At 41.5% G+C, this 21,358-nt stretch overlaps 1 protein-coding gene across 1 annotated transcript in view; it reads left to right on the forward strand.

Annotated features, from left to right (window-relative positions):
• The window catches only part of LOC124622132 (carbonic anhydrase-related protein 10-like), a 403,585-nt gene that overhangs the window by 286,853 nt on the left and 95,374 nt on the right, over positions 1-21,358 (forward strand). Inside the window, exons 6-7 of the mRNA XM_047147753.1 lie at positions 13,179-13,274; positions 15,235-15,301. Of these exons, the coding sequence (XP_047003709.1) occupies positions 13,179-13,274; positions 15,235-15,301 (163 nt within the window). The remainder of the gene's footprint in view (positions 1-13,178; positions 13,275-15,234; positions 15,302-21,358) is intronic.

Here is a 21,358-nt window from a genome sequence, read left to right on the forward strand (position 1 = left end):
CTGAGGTACGTTAAAAACTGACGCATCACGAATTAAATTTTAGCACGTTTATTCTTTACTACTATGAAATTTCTACAGTCGAGTCACCATAAGGGAATTACTGACACCTGCAACTGTTTATGGGAGTCTTCAAGTGCGAAGAGGAAACGGCTGTAGGCGAAAAAGAGTCAATCGAGCTATGAGCAGGTATTTCCATGGAGACGTTTACAAAATCACTTTGTAGACACGTGAAGCAGCTACTCCCAGCTAGCAGAAACTATCTGAGATCAGGATTCTTAATCTGGATACTATACCATTATGTTTGTACATTATGCATATTTTTGTAGTACTTTTTCATAATTTCAAATGTGTTTTTAGGAATAGTGGGAAAAAAATTTGTTCAGTACTTCGCTACAAACGGAGTTCGCATTTTGTTTTCGTTTGTAACTGAAAATCGTCAAAATGAATACTCCGGAAATACCGGATTTCTCAGCTAGTGACAAGTAAAGACACACCATCTGAATCACAGTCCCTTCTATTACCGACTACCGGTTTCTTGAAGTCTTAGTTGGAAAAGGAAAATGAGTCGACAAAATAGGTTACGAAAGTGTCACATTGTAAACAGCACCATCGAAAGCAGCAACAAATAACATCAAAACATCACGAGATCCTCACATACAAGGCACCGCAAGGCGCAGTTTGTCAACAGTGGCACGAATGAGAGAAAAGAGGAAGTAGTGGTGAAGAAACTGTATAGTCTGTCACATAACATGTACATGCGTCATTGATACAGTGTAAACAAGACTCCTCCACTATGAAATAAAAATAATTAATAAAATTATGAATCACGTTAACGTAAAACGTTTCTCATTATGTATGATGTATTAAAAGGTAAATGGTCTTAAGACTGTGTTTTAACACATGGATGACCCAAATATTGCAAATTAGACGTGTTTGTTAGTTGCGCACTGTCTTACGAAATGTGCAAACGAGACCGAAAATTTACGAAATACTGATTACTGTCAGGTTGTTGCCTACGTTTGTATTTTACTTTTACTTTATAACAGCTTACTATGCTTGTTGAAATGTACTTGGTTAACTTGACTTTTAATTTTATCAATTACTTTTATGTATTTATGTTGGAAGAATCTTCCTTAGCTGTATCATTATATTAGCCAGAGACCCATGCACATCTCATGTGACTAAGTATCCGACTTTTTCCACGCAACTTCTATGTATTTTTACATTACTTTTATGTCATCCACAGCACTGTTGATGTTTTGATGCTATTTTGCTATCTTTGATGTTATCGTTTATTAACGTTACACTTTTGCAATTTCTGTTTTGATACCTCTTTTTCCATTTCCAGCTTAGACAGGAAGATCATCTGCCGGGCAGAGAGCTGGCAATAATGAATAATAGATACCGTGAACGACACGGTGTACCTGCAGTGGTATAGTTTATAACTTTATAGAAATTATCATACCGAACTATTCTAGTAATGGGATGAAACATTTTGATTATTTACCCAAACATTTGGCATCATGAAGTGGCTCCTATTGTACACCCAGTTTTGATGCTAAATATAAGGGCACAAACTACTCTCCCAGCTTCAGAAATAAAGAGTCTTAATATTTTGGTGCTACTACAACGCGCCACCAAAGACCTTCATGTGTATATTGAGTTATTATAAGACTCAAACTCAGAAAAATGGTTTAAGTAAGCCTGGTGGCAGCACTGACAAAAGTTAAGCAGAGGGAGTAAATGGTGTGCTAAGTAGTTAAACACATGGCACATGTGGACATTTTAAAAAAAATCATTGGATAGTAATATCCTGCTTGCTTGACCCAAGATTCAAAAAATGTATTTTCAGAGGTAAATGACTACAGGAAGGCTTTTGCCAGCTAATAATCTCGCTGATACCACCGGCAGCAGCAGCAGCGAACTAGGTAGTGGCTCCTCCCCCATATTGCATTAGCACACAGCAAACAAACAAGAAGTGCTATTCCCTGTACCAAAAAAAAAAAAAAAAAAAAAAAAAAAGGTGGAATGAGCCTTTAAGTGACAATACGTGAGTGAGCATATGGACTAATTTTAGGTTTTATTTAATTATTTTTGGGTACTAGTCAGTTGTTATTCTGATGATCCGCTCTGTAATTTCGATTCTCTGTTCCAAATTTTGGTAGACTTCACTCATCTAAATTTCACACTAATGTGAGTTACGTGTCAGAAAACTGTATGGATTACGCTTTGTTGCAGTTAACCGTTAATCTGTTTTCTGAAGGCTATGTGCCGATGTTACTGACTGCCCTATTGCTTTCATCACTTACATTACATTCCACGTGTTTCACAACGACACTTGTGGCGTATGTGCAGGGACAAATGTTTGTATCATTTGTCATGTACAATGATAGATCACTAATGTAGCCAGCGCAACCAGAACAAAATCCTGTGTCACTCCGCACACAATATGGCTCCAGTGAAGTTCAAACCTGTTCCCTATTTGTTGGCAATGGAGGAAAACACACCGATTTCTGCTTTCCACATACAGGTATGAAGGTAACCACTGTGAAGCTTTTTCATTAATCCCATAATGTTTCAGATTATACAAAAGTGATGCATGGTCCATCGAATCAAATGCTCTTTGTCATATCAATGAAAAAACGTACTGTCCTCATCGTATTGTTTAGACCTGAAGGTACTTCACAAATAAAAGAATAAGTTGCATTTTCTATGGAGACTCGCTCCCTGAAACCAACCTGCCAACCTGCGAGTCTGGCAGAAAACCATTTTTACTATGATGTGCCACTATTCACCTCTATATTGCTTCTGGTAGCAAAGAACTTGGTTGTCAACTGTCTACGTTATCTCTTATACAATTTTTACAAAGCTGTTTGAATAATGAGTATGTCGATCCGTCAAGAAACTGAACTAACTTGAACGACACGTTGCACATGTTACTGAGTACGGAACTAATATATGATGCACATGTCTTACATGGCATTTCATTATACCAATGGAAGTATTTCCTCTATAATTATCTATCGATTCAGTTTCAACTTCCCTTGTTTCCTGTAGCTACATGTGATTTTGTGATCTCGGAATACTGGCTTTCAAAAGTTGTGCTTATACTCTCTACCGATGTAATTTCGATTGAACTTGCCAACCTTCGCCAAGAAGTGGTAATTAAATACTTTTTACAACTCTTGTGAACAACTACAATTTCATTCTTACATAACAGAGGTGTAATATGTTGAGCAACTTTGTTATACCCTGATCCCTTTTTCACAGTTGTCATTATTGTTATAATTTCTTAGAGAGTTCTGTTCTCATGGTGTAATGCATCGTTTCAGCCTGTTGGCGGTGACCTCCAGGTCTTTGAAGTACTGCCTGTAGTGGAATTCTGTTGCCTGGCTGTGGCTCCAGTTCACGTTCCAAACTATTCATATTATGATTCGGCTCTACTTTCCTCCTAACTGATATTCTAATGCCATTGGTTATTGATCGGTTGCTAATTAGTAGCGTATGTCTTCCTGCAATCTTTTTACTGTGAAACAAGTAGTTAAGAAAACGATAAAGGGTTGAAGTATTGCATTACGTGTGTTGTTCAAGTTGTCTGTATTCTAGACTTCTTAAAAGGCTTACTGTTCGAGAGTGTCTTCAAATATCCGCTTTGCCAGTGGACTCATATATCTCAATCGTTAGTTGATTGTTTTTCGGGCATGTGTCTGCTTTAATTCCTTCAAGTATTGCTGTAACTGCATCATTATCTGACGGGCAATTACTAATTTTTCTAACACTGTGCCGTTCAACTAGAGAACAACTTATCAAGATGTCGTCTATGATCGTGGCCGTATTTCCCTTAACTCTAGTTTGAAAGTATAGTATACACTCTGTGCTAGGTTGTAAGATTCTCTATCGAATCAGAAACTCTATATTGAAATACTCTCCCAAAATCAACTTCATAGCCTTCTTAAGAAACGAGTGTAGCACAGGGTCTAGTAGTTGTTGTTGTTGTGGTCTTCAGTCCTGAGACTGGTTTGACGCAGCTCTCCATGCTACTCTATCCTGTGCAAGCTTCTTCATCTCCCAGTACCTACTGCAACCTACATCCTTCTGAAACTGCGTAGTGTATTCACCTCTTGGTCTCTCTCTACGATTTTTACCCTCCACGCTGCCCTGCAGTACTAAATTGGTGATCCCTTGATACCTCAGAACAAGTCCTACCAACCGATCCCTTCTTCTAGTCAGTTTGTGCCACAAACTCCTCTTCTCCCCAATTCTGTTCAATACCTTCTCATTAGCTATGTGATCTATCCATATAATCTTCAGCATTCTTCTGTAGCACCACATTTAGAAAGCTTCTATTCTCTTCTTGTCCGAACTATTTATCGTCCATATTTCACTTCCATACATGGCTACACTCCATACAAATACTCTCAGAAACGACTTCCTGCGATTTGAATCTATACTCGATGTTAACAAATTTCTTTTCTTCAGAAACGCTTTCCTTGCCATTGCCAGTCTACATTTTATATCCTCTCTACTTCGACCATCATCAGTTATTTTGCTCCCCAAATGGCAAAACTCCTTTACTGCTTTAAGTGTCTCATTTCCTAATCTAATTCCCTCAGCATCACCCGACTTAATTCGACTACATTCCATTACCCTCGTTTCGCTTTTGTTGATGTTCATCTTATATCCTCTTTTCAAGACACTGTCCATTCCGTTCAACTGCTCTTGCAAGTCCTTTGCTGTCTCTGACAGAATTACAATGGTATCGGCGAACCTTAAAGTTTTTATTTCTTCTCCATGGATTTTAACACCTACTCCGAATTTTTATTTTCTTTCCTTTATTGTTTGTTAAATATACAGATCGAATAACATCGGGGAGACGCTACAACCCTGTCTCACTCCCTTCCCAACCACTGCTTCCCTTTCATGCTCGTCGACTCTTATAACTACCATCTGGTTTCTGTACAAATTGTAAATAGCCTTTCGCTCCCTGTATATTACCCCTGCCACCTTCAGAATTTGACAGAGAGTATTCCAGTCAACATTGTCAAAAGCTTTCTCTAAGTCTACAAATGCTGGAAACATAGGTTTGCCTTTTTTTTAATCTAGCTTCTGAGATAAGGCGTAGGGTTAGCATTGCCTCACGTGTTCCAATATTTCTACGGAATCCAAACTGATCTACCCCGTGGTCGGCTTCTAGCAGTTTTTCCACTCGTCTGTAAAGAATTCGCTTTAGTATTTTGCAGCCGTGACTTTTTAAACTGATAGTTCGGTAATTTTCACATCTGTCAACACCTATTTTTTTTGGGATTGAAATTTTTATATTCTTCTTGAAGTCTGAGGGTATTTCGCCTGTTTCATTCATTTTTCTCACCTGATGGTAGAATTTTGTCAGGACTGGCTCTCCCAAAGCTGTCAGTAGTTCTAATGGAATGTTGTCTACTCCTGGGGCCTTGTTTCGACTTAGTTCTTCAGTGCTCTGTCAAACTCTTCACGCAGTATCATATCTCCCATTTCATCTTCATCTACATCCTCTTCCATTTCCATAATATTGCCCTCAAGTACCTCGCCGTTGTATAGACCCTCTATATACTCCTTCCACCTTTCTGCTTTCCATTCTTTTCTTAGAAATGGGTTTCCATCTGAGCTCTTGATATTCATACATGTGGTTCTCTTTTCTCCAAAGGTCTCTGGTATGGAAAGAAAAACTCAGTAATCTGAACTGGTGGATCTAGACAGGTCTGTAATGAAATGGACATTGCTATGCATTGATATCTCAATTTTTTTGGATCAGTCAATATTCAGTACATCAATAGCCATATCTCTCCTCTGCGTCGAAGTCCTTTCATAGTAATCATTTAAAATTTAGCCCTCCTTCGGTATATAAACAATGATCTTGGTTCTAAATAGCGTGCTAGTCAAGATCTGTTACCAGTTCGACTACTTTACCCTTAACTCACGAAATATTTTTGATTCAATCAACCGATGCACTCTTTGATTGGCCTTTCTCGTTGTACTGTCACTTAAAAGCTTCTTCAACCATCATTTCTCAGTCCTTACGTGTACGCTGCGCAGAGTAGCCCGATCTATGGATATTCTCAACTGACCACAATAATGTGTGCCATGACACCAATCATCAGCACTTTCTCGAGTCTCTTATCAACTTGCCTCACAGCATTGTAAAGATGGGGTTGATGGTAATGCCGGAAGAGCTGCACGAGGTGAACATAAGTGATCTGAGTTTGAGTAGTAATCCTGTCCAACTCACAGTCTACATTTTAGGCGCAGGTTATTCTCGGCCCCTCTCACTATCATTACCTGATGTGTTTTAGAAATATCCTTACACAAATACCACGAGTCCGGTGACACTTTATTGAGACCACCAACTGATTTGAAAATGCTGGTGAATTGGCACTCCCTATGTAATGTTTCATACAACTGCGGGGCTATACCGCGCCCATGTTTGCTTTCAACATGCATAATCATCTTCTTCTCAATTTTTCCTAGCCAGCTTAGGCTGCCTAACAAGGCTGAGTCTCTGCTGAATCTTACCTCCTTCTACAACTACTGAAGCCTGCTTTCCACATGGAGGTGAAACTTCACTTCCCTTAGAAACCTTTGAATTCGTTGTTGGGCACACAGACACACACCATTATCGTTTCAATAAAAAGACTCTCCAAAGACTCTAAAAGCATTACACCCATAGTGATTCACAACGCTTTCCATAGATTAAAATGCCTTCCATCTTCTGTACCACAATCCTATATGATATTTTGAAGCGCTATGTGGAACACAAATTGCCAGACAACTCTCACAACGCGATGTGAGGAGGGACTAGGTAGACTGATTTAGAAATGCGTTAATTATAGATACTGAGCATCACGTGCGATATCGATACCTGTTATTTAGTAGTTGCTTTCAAGATACCAGTTCGACTCCAACGTGAATTGTTAGGCACTGTGCCTTCCCCTTTAAAAGAATCAGTTTGCAGATGTGCTATCCATTAGAGAGCAGCAAATTGCATTAACGCAACCGACGTTCCTGGAATGAGCCGCGCACCGACAAATCTGGGTGCGTAATTTATCGATTGCTCGCTCCAAGAGCTGCACTAGTCGTTTGGCAGAGCTGCACACAGCATGAGATGCTGCAGATGGCTTGACAGATTGAGAAAGAAGCACTCTCAACTTCATAAAAATTATTTATTAGTATTGTCAGGTGGTGATGCTCCGCAGCTCCTATATATTTTAAAAACTTTGTATTACCACCTTGATCTGCTGGTAAAATGTTTTATGTACACATCCAGTTTCAGTCGTCTGACCATCTTCAGGTTCATAAAAGCATTCACAGCATCATATTAGGTGAAAAAGAAAATCATTATCGGTGGATGATAAAACCGTGAATAATAAACTGTTATCGTATTTGAACATGACTCAGTACACTTCCTGACACAATTTTTATCGGTTGCCGAAGTAATTTATATTACTATGTGATAATAGAGTAATATTCATTGCTTTATCATCCCAGTGTAATGGTTTTATTTCTTCTCGTAACATGACTCTGTGAGTACTTTTATGAACCTCAAAATGGTTACGCGACTGACCCTGTTTGTAGAAATAAAGTATTTTACCAGCAGATCAAGGCGGTAATATGACATTTTTCATCAAATATTTACTAACAGTTTTACGTGGAAGTAGTTGGAGTGGTAGTGTGGGGGGTGCCACGGAATTTGATGGCGACAAAAATACTTATACTACATAATTTTCTTAACAGCTTTACATTGAGTATATTGAGAGCCTTCTATGACGTGTAATCTGAATTTTTTTTACCCTACGTTGGAAAAAAGTTGGAACGATATTTGTTCAGCCCACTTTGGAAGTTCGCTGTGTAGTTGTGGATTTATTATATAAACAAAGTTGGGAGGCCAAAGCACATTATTCATATTACTTAAAACCAGCAGAGAGTGAAAATAGGGTATATTGCACTTGAAATATTCTCGGTAGCTGGTGCCACGCTATTAACAGATATTTGTCGAAAATCATGTTGAACCACCGTCAGTTGCTCTGAAAATATGTGTTATTGCTACCAGCATCCAGTTTTGCCTTTCATCGTCAGGCACAATGAGCTTTTCAAACTACAGTATCTGCGAATCATAGTGTGTGTTGCGGATCCCTCGGACGGACGCATCTCAGTATGTTATAGGCCTACACGTTAAATCTGAGACAGAATCTGAAATAGAGAAAACGACCCCATTGTCAGAAAATTATTTGTGGTTTCCTTGGGCAAATGCTGCTGTGGCAACAGTTTCATCTCACAGTACCATCTGCAAAATACGTGGTAATTTCTTTTTGCCTTTTACATATTCTTGTGGTATCATACAGGTTATTCTCTGACGTAATAGAAATCCTACCATCCGGTTCCTTTTTCTTGTCAGTGTTTTCCATACATTCCTTTCCTTTCCGATCTTGCCAAGGACCTCCTCATTTCTTATCAGTCCACCCCATTTTCAACAGTCTTGTGTAGCTCGACATACCAAATGAATGGAGTCTCTTTTTCTCCGGTTTTAATACAGTCCATCTTCCGTTAGCATATAGTGCTGTGCTACAAACGTACAATCTCAGAAATTACTTTCTTAAATTAACGCCTTTGGTACTAGTACACTTCTCTTGGCTAGGAATGCCCTATTCGTCAGCTTTTATGTCCTCCTTGCTCTTTACCACCTCTTCTGATTTTTGGTCTTCCAAAGCTGTTGTACATTCTTGTTCTAATACTGGATCCCCGAACTCTTCCACATCGACTCCAGTGTCTAATTCTATCACGTCATCAGACCAGTTCTACCCCTAACAGAGTTCTTCAATGTACTATTTTCAGCTATCCATTCTCTCGCTGCATTTAACAGTATAGCTCCAATTGCACTCTTTATTTTACCACCATTGCTTTTAATTTCACCGAAGGTTGTTTCGACATTTCTATATGCTGAGTGTGCTCTTGCAACAGTCATTTTCGATTTCTTTACATCTTACATGCAGCCTTTTCTCCTTAACTTCCCTGCACTTCCCATTTATTTCATTCCTACTTCACTTTTATTTCTGTAGTTTTCAATTACCCTGAAGTGTTTGTTCTTATCAATGCGTTACTTGTTCCTTTGGTTTTCCTTTCCAACTTCTGTGACTTCCCTTTCTCGAGATTTTATTCCTATTACTAGCTACAGTTTCTGGCAGAACTCAATTAGTCTTTCTTCTCTCTCATTCCTACTACGGAGCCCATAGTCAACGTAATCCTTTCTTCTATTCCTTCCCCTGCAATCGCATTCCAGTTTCCCATGACTATTAGATTTTCATCTGCCTTTATGTACTGAATTACCCGTTCAATATCCTCATATAATTTCTGTGTTTCTTCAGCATCTGCTTGCGACGTCGTCATGTATACCTGAACTATTTTTGTCGGTGATGATTTGCTGTCGAGTCTGATTAAAACAGCCCTGTCATTGAACTATTGACAGTAACTCACTCTCTGCACTACTTTCCTATTAATGAAGAATCCTGCTCCCGTTATGCCTTATTGCCTTATCTGCTGCTGCTGCTGATATTAACCCATACTCGTCTCACCAGATGCATGCCTTCTTTTTTCATTTCACTTCAGTGACACCTACTATATATAGATTGGGCATTAGTGTTTCTAGCTTCCCTACCATGTTAAAACGCCACGACTCGTAGAGCGTTGCCCTTTCTTAGGCAATTCAATGCACTCCCTAGGGTCACCTCACCATTGGCAGCCCCTCCCGGCGTTCTAAATGGGGGACTAGTGAAGAACCTTTGTCCAACAAGATGCCGTCGTGACACTTGGCACGTCGCTACGCATTGTACGCCTCTATTGCAACGGTTTAGATTGCCTTTTGCATCCTAATATCGTTGATCACTGCTGAATCTGACGCCTCTTAGCAGCAGTTTCCCAACGCAAGTGCAAGAGTGTGTCCTGAACCTCCATCCACTCCTCGTCTTTTACGACGAGGCCTTTGGCAGAATGAGTGTGACTTCTTACAGAAGAGTCGTCTGCCACCGCTGCTACTAATTTTTATTCAAAATTTAAGCAATTTTGAGGTTCTAACCCGGGTCCCAGGACGTTGTTGATTAGTAGTCAAAGACTCTACCGGTTTTTCCTTCATTTTATTCGTCATTCTTCTCTGTCTTTGTTCTAGGTTGACGTCACGTGATACCTGTTCAAGTTCGTCTTTGACTATTTCACTCAGTTCTTCTTTTTTTTAATTACAGAGGGAAGCCAGCCCTCTGAACGAACACGATGAGCTACCGTGCCGAGTCCTTAGACCACGGGTCATTATGTACGAGGATCACTCCAAAAGAAATGCACACTTTTTTTTTAAATCCATCTTTTATTCTACATGTTTGAAAGTTTTTAAGTGTTTAGATACATCCTTTAGGAACAATATTTTCATTTCTCCACATAATTTCCATCCCTCTCAACTGCCTTACGTCATCTAGGAACCAGCGCCTGTATACCCGCACGGTAAAATTCTGGACCAACCTGTTGGAGCCACTGTTTGGCAGCTTACACAAGGGAGTCATCATCTTCAAACATTGTTCCACGAAGAGAGTCTTTCAGTTTCCCAAAGAGATGATAGTCACATGGAGCCAGGTCAGGACTGTAAGGCGGGTATTTCAGTGTTGTCCGTCCGAGTGTTGTGATCGCTTCCATGCTTTTTTGACTGACATGTGGCCGTGCTTTGTCGTGCAACAGCTTTTGCCGATGTGGTCGAACACGACTCAGTCGAGCTTGAAGTTTCTTTAGTGTCGTCACTTATGCATCAGAATTTATGGTGTTTCCACTTGGCATGATGTCCACAAGCAAGAGTCCTTCGGAATCGAAAAACACCGTAGCCATAACTCTTCCAGTAGAAGATGTGGTTTTGCATTATTTTTTCTTGGGTGAAATTGCGTGATACCACTCCATTGATTGCCTCTTCGTCTCTGGTGAAAAATGATGGAGCCATGTTTCATCACCTGTCACAATTCTTCCAAGAAATTCATCTCCACCATTCTCGAAATCTTCCAAAAGTTCGCTGCATACCGTTTTTCTTGCTTCTTTGTGAGCCACTGTCAATATCCTGGGAACCCACATGGCACAAACCTTTTTTAACGCCAACACTTTCAATATTCAGCAAACACTTCCTTCCCCTATCCCAACGTAGCGTGACAATTCGTTCACTGTGATGCGTCTGTCAGCAGTCACCAATTTTTTAACTCTCTGCACATTGTCTGGAGTGTGTGCAGTACGAGGCCTGCCGCTGCGAGGACAATCCTCAACATTGCCGTGCCCGCTTTCATCACGTAACCTGCTTGCCCACCGACAAACTGTACTGCGATCGACAGCAGCATCCCCATACACCTTTTTCAACCACTTGTGGATGTTTCCCACAGTCTCGTTTTCACAGCACAGGAATTCTATGACAGCAAGTTGCTTCTGACGAACGTCAAGTGTAGCAGCCATCATGAAGACATGCTGTGACGGCGCCACTCACGGGAACAGGGTGAACTAAGTTTTAAAACAAGCGGAAAGGATGTATCTACACATTGTAAAACTTTCACACATGCACAATAGAAACAGTATTTTTAAAAAAATAGTGTGCATTTCCTATGGAGTGACCTTCGTAAATAGTTAATACACTGCAGGGAGCATCATCTTGATAGCACCATACTTCACTGAGCACCCGTTGACATATCATATATATGTATATATGTACAGGGCTATTACAAATGATTGAAGCGATTTCATAAATTCACTGTAGCTCCATTCATTGACATATGGTCACGACACACTACAGATACGTAGAAAAACTCATAAAGTTTTGTTCGGCTGAAGCCGCACTTCAGGTTTCTGCCGCCAGAGCGCTCGAGAGCGCAGTGAGACAAAATGGCGACAGGAGCCGAGAAAGCGTATGTCGTGCTTGAAATGCACTCACATTAGTCAGTCATAACAGTGCAACGACACTTCAGGACGAAGTTCAACAAAGATCCACCAACTGCTAACTCCATTCGGCGATGGTATGCGCAGTTTAAAGCTTCTGGATGCCTCTGTAAGGGGAAATCAACGGGTCGGCCTGCAGTGAGGGAAGAAACGGTTGAACGCGTGCGGGCAAGTTTCACTCGTAGCCCGCGGAAGTCGACGAATAAAGCAAGCAGAGAGCTAAACGTACCACAGCCGATGGTTTGGAAAACCTTACGGAAAAGGCTAAAGCAGAAGCCTTACCGTTTACAATTGCTACAAGCCCTGACACCCGATGACAAAGCCAAACGCTTTGAATTTTCGGCGCGGTTGCAATAGCTCATGGAAGAGGATGCGTTCAGTGCGAAACTTGTTTTCAGTGATGAAGCAACATTTTTTCTTAATGGTGAAGTGAACAGACACAATGTGCAAATCTGGGCGGTAGAGAATCCTCACACATTCGTGCAGCAAATTCGCAGTTCACCAAAAGTTAACGTGTTTTGTGCAATCTCACAGTTTAAAGTTTACGGCCCCTTTCTCTTCTGCGAAAAAAACGTTACAGGTCACGTGTATCTGGACATGCTGGAAAATTGGCTCATGCCAGAACTGGAGACCGACAGCGCCGACTTCATCTTTCAACAGGATGGTGCTCCACTGCACTTCCATCATGATGTTCGGCATTTCTTAAACAGGAGATTGGAAAACCGATGGATCGGTCGTGGTGGAGATCATGACCAGCAATTCATGTCATGGCCTCCACGCTCTCCCGACTTAACCCTATGCGAGTTCTTTCTGTGGGGTTATGTGAAATATTCAGTGTTTAAACCTCCTCTACCAAGAAACGTGCCAGAACTGCGAGCTCGCATCAACGATGCTTTCGAACTCATCGATGGGGACATGCTGCGCCGAGTGTGGGAGGAACTTGATTATCGGCTTGATGTCTGCCGAATCACTAAAGGGGCGCATATCGAACATTTGTGAATGCCTAAAAAAACTTTTTGAGTTTTTGTATGTGTGTGCAAAGCATTGTGAAAATATCTCAAATAATAAAGGTATTGTAGAGCTGTGAAATCGCTTCAATCATTTGTAATAACCCTGTATAATTCTGTGTTACTGTTTGGTGGCCAGTAATACACTCGTTTATTTCGTTTGGAAGAGTATCACCCAGTTTCCCGTTTTTCTTCCAGATCCAGTTGTACGGCTTCAACGTGGACCTCTACAAGAACATGTCCGAGGCGCAGCACAAATCGCAGGGCATCGTGGGAATCTCTATCATGTTGCAGGTGACGTTCAGCCAGTATCAAAGGTTAAATAAGGTTTTCTACAACCTAGTAGGCAAAGATATTAATATCTTTTAACATAGAGAGGAACAATCTCTTCGTTAAGCAAAAGACGATGATAAATAAATCAGTAGGGACATCCTGTATCTCAACACTATCTTGTTTCTTATACAAGTGTTGAATGGTTGCTATTAAGACCCTTACATATAAGCATCATGCGCCGCAGTAGTGGGAAGTCAGTCACCATCACTCCAAACATCAGGTGAACATTAGAATATTCATGGCGTATACTGTAAGCACATTTACAGATCAGCAATTATCACGATATAGAAATGTCGAGATTTTCCCTCAAAAGCTACTTACACAACGGAACATAATTCAGAAATATGCAAATTGCCGTATTTCGTCCCTTTGCACCAAATATGAACCAGGAAAATTACCTGAGTGGAAGCTTTACATAAATTTTTAGTATCGTCTTATGTGGTTACATACGTTCTAGGACGTGCTCCGGACATTTAATTTGTAAGGTACGTTTTGTAATAAATTATTCCAGTCTACAGCATTTTATCGCTTAAAATTACCATTCCTGACAGATTAAAACGGTAATCATGATTCCTTACCAAAGCCCGTAATTTAAATTTCGCCTTTAACACGCATTCAACGCAGCTATCGGACGAAATCTAACGATCGATCTCAAAGATCAAGCTTAAACTTAAACAAATCCCTTTTGCACGTAAAATGGCATAAAATATAAACTAATGCCGATAACTGATGAATTGTGGTATGGTAACATTGTAATTAATGTAGGAATGTATGGAGAATATGCTCGACAGTCAAATTAACTTTTTTAATTTCTTATAAAACCACTCTGCATTTTACAGAAGTCAGTGATCCAGACTCGATTGTCGGTTTAGCTTAAATATGTCACCAAGCAGAAAGGCTAATGTTTCCATCAAAGAGCGTCAGTACCACTGTGGCCCTATTTTACCTTATTTTTCAAGAGATTACATAGTTAACACTAGAGTTATTATATCATGCAAAGTTATTTATTTAGAACTGATTGGACGAAACAGTTTCCGTAAAGATTTGGAGTCACTACATCCGTTTCGTAATAACCGACATCACAATTGGCGACTGTGGATTCCATTTCAATTGTTTCAATCCTCTGATAGTGGAATTTTAGACCAAGAACGTACCTTACTGGAATGCATAAGCAGGAAAGGTAATGTATGACTGGACGGGTAATTGATCCCGGAAAATTTACTATTGCGACCAGTGCTACAACGCAATAGAACACGATTGCAGTACAGGAATACAAAATTTTTAAGTGGTGCTTTTAAATACTTCGGATGCTTCCGTTGTTGAAGTAATTCAAAAATGCAACGACAATGGCTCATCCATCGACCCAACATAAACATTTATGTAGCAGTAAGTGAACATACCTATGTGGATTGATTCTCTGAAACATAAATTTTTATCTTACAAACGGATCCTTTAAAAATAATCTCCGTGCGTTAAAGTAATTTTCCATACGCAACGTATTTACTAGCGCAGAAAGAATATGTAATATATTTATGTTCCGTGGCATTAGAGGGTGGACCTTAATACCCTGATCCCCTTCATGTAGAAGCGTACGTTTTATGTGCACGAATGACACTAAAGAGATGCGTACATTTTCTCGTGAAACACATATAAGCGGTACCAGTTTAGAAACGGACTCTGATATCAATACGCTTCGTGTTACAAATTATCCCAATGCAATATGCTCGAATCCTCAAGCCCCTGCTTGCTATCAAGATTAACGAGCATTCATTAGCGTTATTCAAGAAGTTGTCGTTTCCGGTACGCTTAAGAAACATATTGCTGGCACGTTAACTCGTTAGAACATTTATAGCACTAAGAGTAAAGTACGAATTTTTGATAGAAGTAACTTGTGTGTTTTATTTATTTTTATCTGTTGCAGATAAGGGAGAATCCTACGGAAGAACTGCGGATGATCACTAGTACATTTAATCAAATAAAGTTCAAAGGTACGCCAAATATTTCTTTCCTCTTTTTAAGTTAATCGGTCATACATCCATGTAAGCTACAAACCTTAGGGGGTAGGATGTCTGATGCACTATATTTTTGATTTAATACATTTTGTCTCTCTGGGAGCACACTGGAAACAGGACAATGTCTTAAAACTCTCTGTAGTTTGCATTTCTCACTCTCGCAGTATCACGTCGCTGCGCCAACACAAATCCAGAAACTCCGAGCGACGTTAACCGAATTAACTATCGATGATTTTAACTACAGCTTTACATAATTTACGATAGGTACCTTATACTTATTTTTTTTAATATACTGGCCGATATGATATGGAAAGTTTTCCCCACAATTCTTAAATCCTGTGTAAATATTCACGATTTTCTGTATGATCAATGTCACTTAACCATAAGCTTTCCAAACACCGGGATTTACCCAAAGGCAGCTACCTGTACCTTATACTTCAGCTAAATAACCTACATGTCTAACTGTGGGAACAGGAGTAGTATCTCAAATTGTAGTATTTTTTCTAGGCTTTGGCCACAAGAGGTTTTTAATTGTATTTGATAAGTAGTTTCAGTGTGTAATGATCATCTTTAGGACAGTAAAAGGGTTAGGCATACAATTATTAGTGAAAGCAGTGCACTAAGATACGAAATAATATGCAAAAATGTCTACACCCAAAGCGAAAAAGAGCACGACGTAAGCCACAGAAAGATAAGCAATGGGAACACTTCATCGCTGGCTGTGGACATGGTTGCAAACATAACTTGAAGCAGATGGTGTTCCTTGGATATTCTGTCGAGTTGTCAGCGATTATATCGTATCTTTTCCTTTACAAATTGCTAACTTACTTAGCGTTTGATCCTGGTTTCTACAACAGTATTAAAGTGGTAACTGATTCGGCATTGAATTATAATTATACGAATTTCTCTGTCTCGGTAAATGAGAGTGGGAACAAGAGCTCTTGGTTAAGCTCTTCTTTTTCCTAAATGTAGATTACATAGCGTCCCAGTGTTCCTGTACATTTGTTCCGTTACAGTGACGTAAGGTGTCACGTTCCACTGGCCCTATCTTCTGTCGGACAAGACATCAGTAATATCTGTCTTTCTGACTTCGTGCCTCCTTCCTAATTCTTAGCCCATATTTCGTGTAGCATGAGCCAATACATGATTGCTTGAGACTTCACACAGTAAACAGTTTTTATAGATACAGATGTTAAAACTATTAAAATGAAACTGAACGAAAAGTGCCATTGTCCGCTGTAGCTGTATGTGTACAGATCACTTATAAACACACACGACATGTTTTGTAACTTTTGATTTGTATCTTCTGGTGAAAATGTAAATGGTATGTTAGAAGCTACTGAATCCCGCAGTGTAAGAGCTGGCGTAACTAGATAATGATTTCAGCATTCCACAATTGATAATAAAAACCTATCATCAAATAATAAAAAGACCATGGTCACTCACAAAAGTCATGTTTGTGTTAAGTCGCGAACTGTACACATTCCGATTAAAATACTGTCTCGTCGGCCTGTGTTAAGCTACGAAATGGGTACAGAGACGGCAGCCGCAGCTCACGCTTTGACAACACACGGGTCACTCGTTGGTGGCAAATACACGTGAGCCTGTTGGCTTTTGTCACTACACGGCCCTGTACTTCCCTGAATAACACCTACAGAGGGCATTTTGTTGCTTGACGTAGGTGTACAAGAGCATTCTTTAATCGGAATGTGTACAGTTCGTGGCTTAACAGAGATGTGACTTTCATCTTTGCCGATTATCTTTCGAACAGTGTACGATGGTTTTTTGTCAGTGGAAGAGTGCTGAAATCTTTACCTAGCCTCGCCAATTGCTACTCTGCAGCGTTCTGTAGCCTATTACATAGCGTTTATACACTCCTGGAAATGGAAAAAAGAACACATTGACACCGGTGTGTCAGACCCACCATACTTGCTCCGGACACTGCGAGAGGGCTGTACAAGCAATGATCACACGCACGGCACAGCGGACACACCAGGAACCGCGGTGTTGGCCGTCGAATGGCGCTAGCTGCGCAGCATTTGTGCACCGCCGCCGTCAGTGTCAGCCAGTTTGCCGTGGCATACGGAGCTCCATCGCAGTCTTTAACACTGGTAGCATGCCGCGACAGCGTGGACGTGAACCGTACGTGCAGTTGACGGACTTTGAGTGAGGGCGTATAGTGGGCATGCGGGAGGCCGGGTGGACGTACCGCCGAATTGCTCAACACGTGGGGCGTGAGGTCTCCACAGTACATCGATGTTGTCGCCAGTGGTCGGCGGAAGGTGCACGTGCCCGTCGACCTGGGACCGGACCGCAGCGACGCACGGATGCACGCCAAGACCGTAGGATCCTACGCAGTGCCGTAGGGGACCGCACCGCCACTTCCCAGCAAATTAGGGACACTGTTGCTCCTGGGGTATCGGCGAGGACCATTCGCAACCGTCTCCATGAAGCTGGGCTACGGTCCCGCACACCGTTAGGCCGTCTTCCGCTCACGCCCCAACATCGTGCAGCCCGCCTCCAGTGGTGTCGCGACAGGCGTGAATGGAGGGACGAATGGAGACGTGTCGTCTTCAGCGATGACAGTCGCTTCTGCCTTGGTGCCAATGATGGTCGTATGCGTGTTTGGCGCCGTGCAGGTGAGCGCCACAATCAGGACTGCATACGACCGAGGCACACAGGGCCAACACCCGGCATCATGGTGTGGAGAGCGATCTCCTACACTGGCCGTACACCACCAGTGATCGTCGAGGAGACACTGAATAGTGCACGGTACATCCAAACCGTCATCTAACCCATCGTTCTACCATTCCTAGACCGGCAAGGGAACTTGCTGTTCCAACAGGACAATGCACGTCCGCATGTATCCCGTGCCACCCAACGTGCTCTAGAAGGTGTAAGTCAACTACCCTGGCCGGCAAGATCTCCGGATCTGTCCCCCATTGAGCATGTTTGGGACTGGATGAAGCGTCGTCTCACGCGGTCTGCACGTCCAGCACGAACGCTGGTCCAGCTGAGGCGCCTGGTGGAAATGGTATGGCAAGCCGTTCCACAGGACTACATCCAGCATCTCTACGATCGTCTCCATGGGAGAATAGCAGCCTGCATTGCTGCGAAAGGTGGATATACACTGTACTAGTGCCGACATTGTGCATGCTCTGTTGCCTGTGTCTATGTGCCTGTGGTTCTGTCAGTGTGATCATGTGTTGTATCTGACTCCAGGAATGTGTCAATAAAGTTTCCCCTTCCTGGGACAATGAATTCACGGTGTTCTTATTTCAATTTCCAGGAGTGTGTTTGGACCAGAAGTTGCAACCAAAAAGTTGGGATATCGATTGCGTGGGTTTACAGCGGGGCATTGGCCATTTCATTCGGTTTCATTTTAAGAGTTTTAACACGAGTATTTTTAAAAACTGGTCACTATATGATGTGTCAAGCAATCATGTGTAACTATTTTAGCTGTGGCTGTCCAGTTTTAAAATTATATTCGATCAAACAATGTTTTCTCATTTTCGGGCATATGTGCTGTGTCCTCATGCAAAAGTGGTTTTAAGAATTTAAAAAAAAACCGTTGGTCTATTTCGCCGCCCAGCCTGTGTTCGAGTTTAGGCGACTTTTCACACTCGTTTGCAAAAGTGTTGCTACGGTCCCTAACCTCTGTTCAGGAAATACGCTACACGAAAGATAAAACACGGTAACACACAGAACAAAGCGTACGCGATTCACAGATTGAAGGCAGGCATGACTTCCACTCGTTAAGCTGAGTGGTTAGCACACTGGACTCGCATTCGGGAGGACGACGGTTCAATCCCGCGTCCGGCCATCCTGATTTAGGTTTTCCGTGATTTCCCTAAATCGCTCCAGGCAAATGCTGGGATTGTTCCTCTTAAAGGGCACGGCCGACTTCCTTCCCCGTCCTTCCCTAATCCGATGAGACCGATGACCTCGCTGTTTGGTCTCTTCCCCAAACCAACCAACCAACCTTAAGCTGACTCACAAATATGGCAACAGAAGGGCAACCCGCCCCTGAAGTTTAGAGAAATGGAAACAAAATATGGCAAATCATGACTACATTGGGCTACTACGGCGGGATAAACGCTTCGAAAAAGATACTGATCTAGGTGGTGGAACTACTGAAACTACCGGGTAACATACAACAAACACTGCAAACCTTGACCGTGTTGCACGGTTGATACGGCTTTCACTTTTCGAAAAACAACCACCCACTGTTGTATCTGACGGTGTGTTACATATTTACGGAAAAGTAGCATGCTATTCTGTTCAACCGTGCATTCACTTTTATTGCTAAATGGTACCTAATCCCAGAAAGATGCTGTATTTTTCTGCGCGCGTGCGATCAAGATTGATTCTGCAGACAACAACTTTGTGGAACTCATCTCATGAATTCGTCCTTGGTATAAGGAAGGCCACAGACAATTACGTACTCGAGTGATTCTGTGCTAGTTCTGTGGTATCACCAAATCTCTCTGGTAGATACAGCTCTGCGTTGCTGAACAGAATATGACCATATTGAATATGGTACGTGCTTTATACCTGATCTGAAAAACCGCTACTAAACAGATCTGTATGTCCTTTTCAACTTCAAAAGTTTGTCAGGTTTGAAAAAAAACTGCAGGAGCAATCTAAAGGAATGACACGGGGTCATTCTAGTACACGGTCTGTGCAAATGGAGTCGTGGATAACGCAGGATGCTGCATGAGGCAGACCACGGATAGTGCTGTTTAAAAGAGAGAAGAAGCTACTTCGGAAAATCCTAGCGAAATTCATGAAGACCTGCAGACGACTGCTACTTAGGGGACCGTCAGTTACCCGCTACATAAGCAATTCTAGTATGTTGCGCATAAACAAGCAGGAGGACGTATTAGTTTGCTAGTACGATTGATTTACAGTCAAAGGAAGCATTCAAGGCTATTTTAGTGATCGTGTATGTCGATTTGCAGCGGATTAACCACATAAAAAACAGTTGTAGGCAAGGTAGACGTCAGACTGTATACCTTCACCTCCGAAAGAGATACGTCAATAAAATCTCTTTCCATCGAGTCTTAAGTATTTTTCTGTCGGTGTGCGACTTTTAACAGGTACATAAACACGTGACATCAAGAGCTGTGAAGCGCTTTTTATCAAGCGATCGTTTAGTGGCTGTGAGGGATCATGCACATGCAAAATCTGCTAAGTTAGTTTAATGAACTTTACAATAGAGCTTTGTATTATGTTGCATGAGAGGCATACTACTGTAATTCCTAAAATACATATTCACAGCTGATTTAAGTAACACACTCATATCATGCACCGCTCACAAAATCATCATGCTGGCGACATCCAAGAAACCGTATCACATGCGGGACATTACGAAAGTCATTTTTCATAGGCACCATATTCGAACGAAGAAATAGAGAACCGATAGTAATGTTTGAAATGCCCTTTACCACGCCGGCCGGAGTGGCCGAGTGGTTCTAGGCGCTTCAGTCTGGAACCGCGAGACCGCTACGGTCGCAGGTTCGAATCCTGCCTCAGGCATGGATGTGTGTAATGTACTAAGGTTAATTAGGTTTAAGTAGTTCTGAGTTCTAGGGGACTGATGATCTTAGAAGTTAAGTCCCATAGTGCTCAGAGCCATTTGAAACATTTACCAAATATGCGACAGTTGCTGCTAAAGTGTATATGTATCGTGAAGCGTTCGAATTCTGGGGAAGACGCAAGGAGTTAAAACTCACAAATACTCGTATATTGACAGAAAGAGTAACTGCTCCCTCGTGTATAGTTACCTCGATGTTGAGTCCGAGGATGATGCGCCTATGAAATAAAGAGTGACAGGAAAAGATGGGCTATCAGTCAAGCCAGCCGTTCGTCCTTGCTATTGATTCTTCTGGCCACAGAGACGGGGAAAGTGTTAGTAATCTCTCTGTATATACGGTAATTGCCCTCTAATTTATTGCTTTCTACAGACGGAACAGCATCGATATATTTGGTGAACCGGTCACGTATCCAGCTTATGTGCTGCATTGTGTGATA

The sequence above is a fragment of the Schistocerca americana genome, chromosome 7 (genome assembly GCF_021461395.2).
Source record: "Schistocerca americana isolate TAMUIC-IGC-003095 chromosome 7, iqSchAmer2.1, whole genome shotgun sequence".
Taxonomy (NCBI): domain Eukaryota; kingdom Metazoa; phylum Arthropoda; class Insecta; order Orthoptera; family Acrididae; genus Schistocerca; species Schistocerca americana.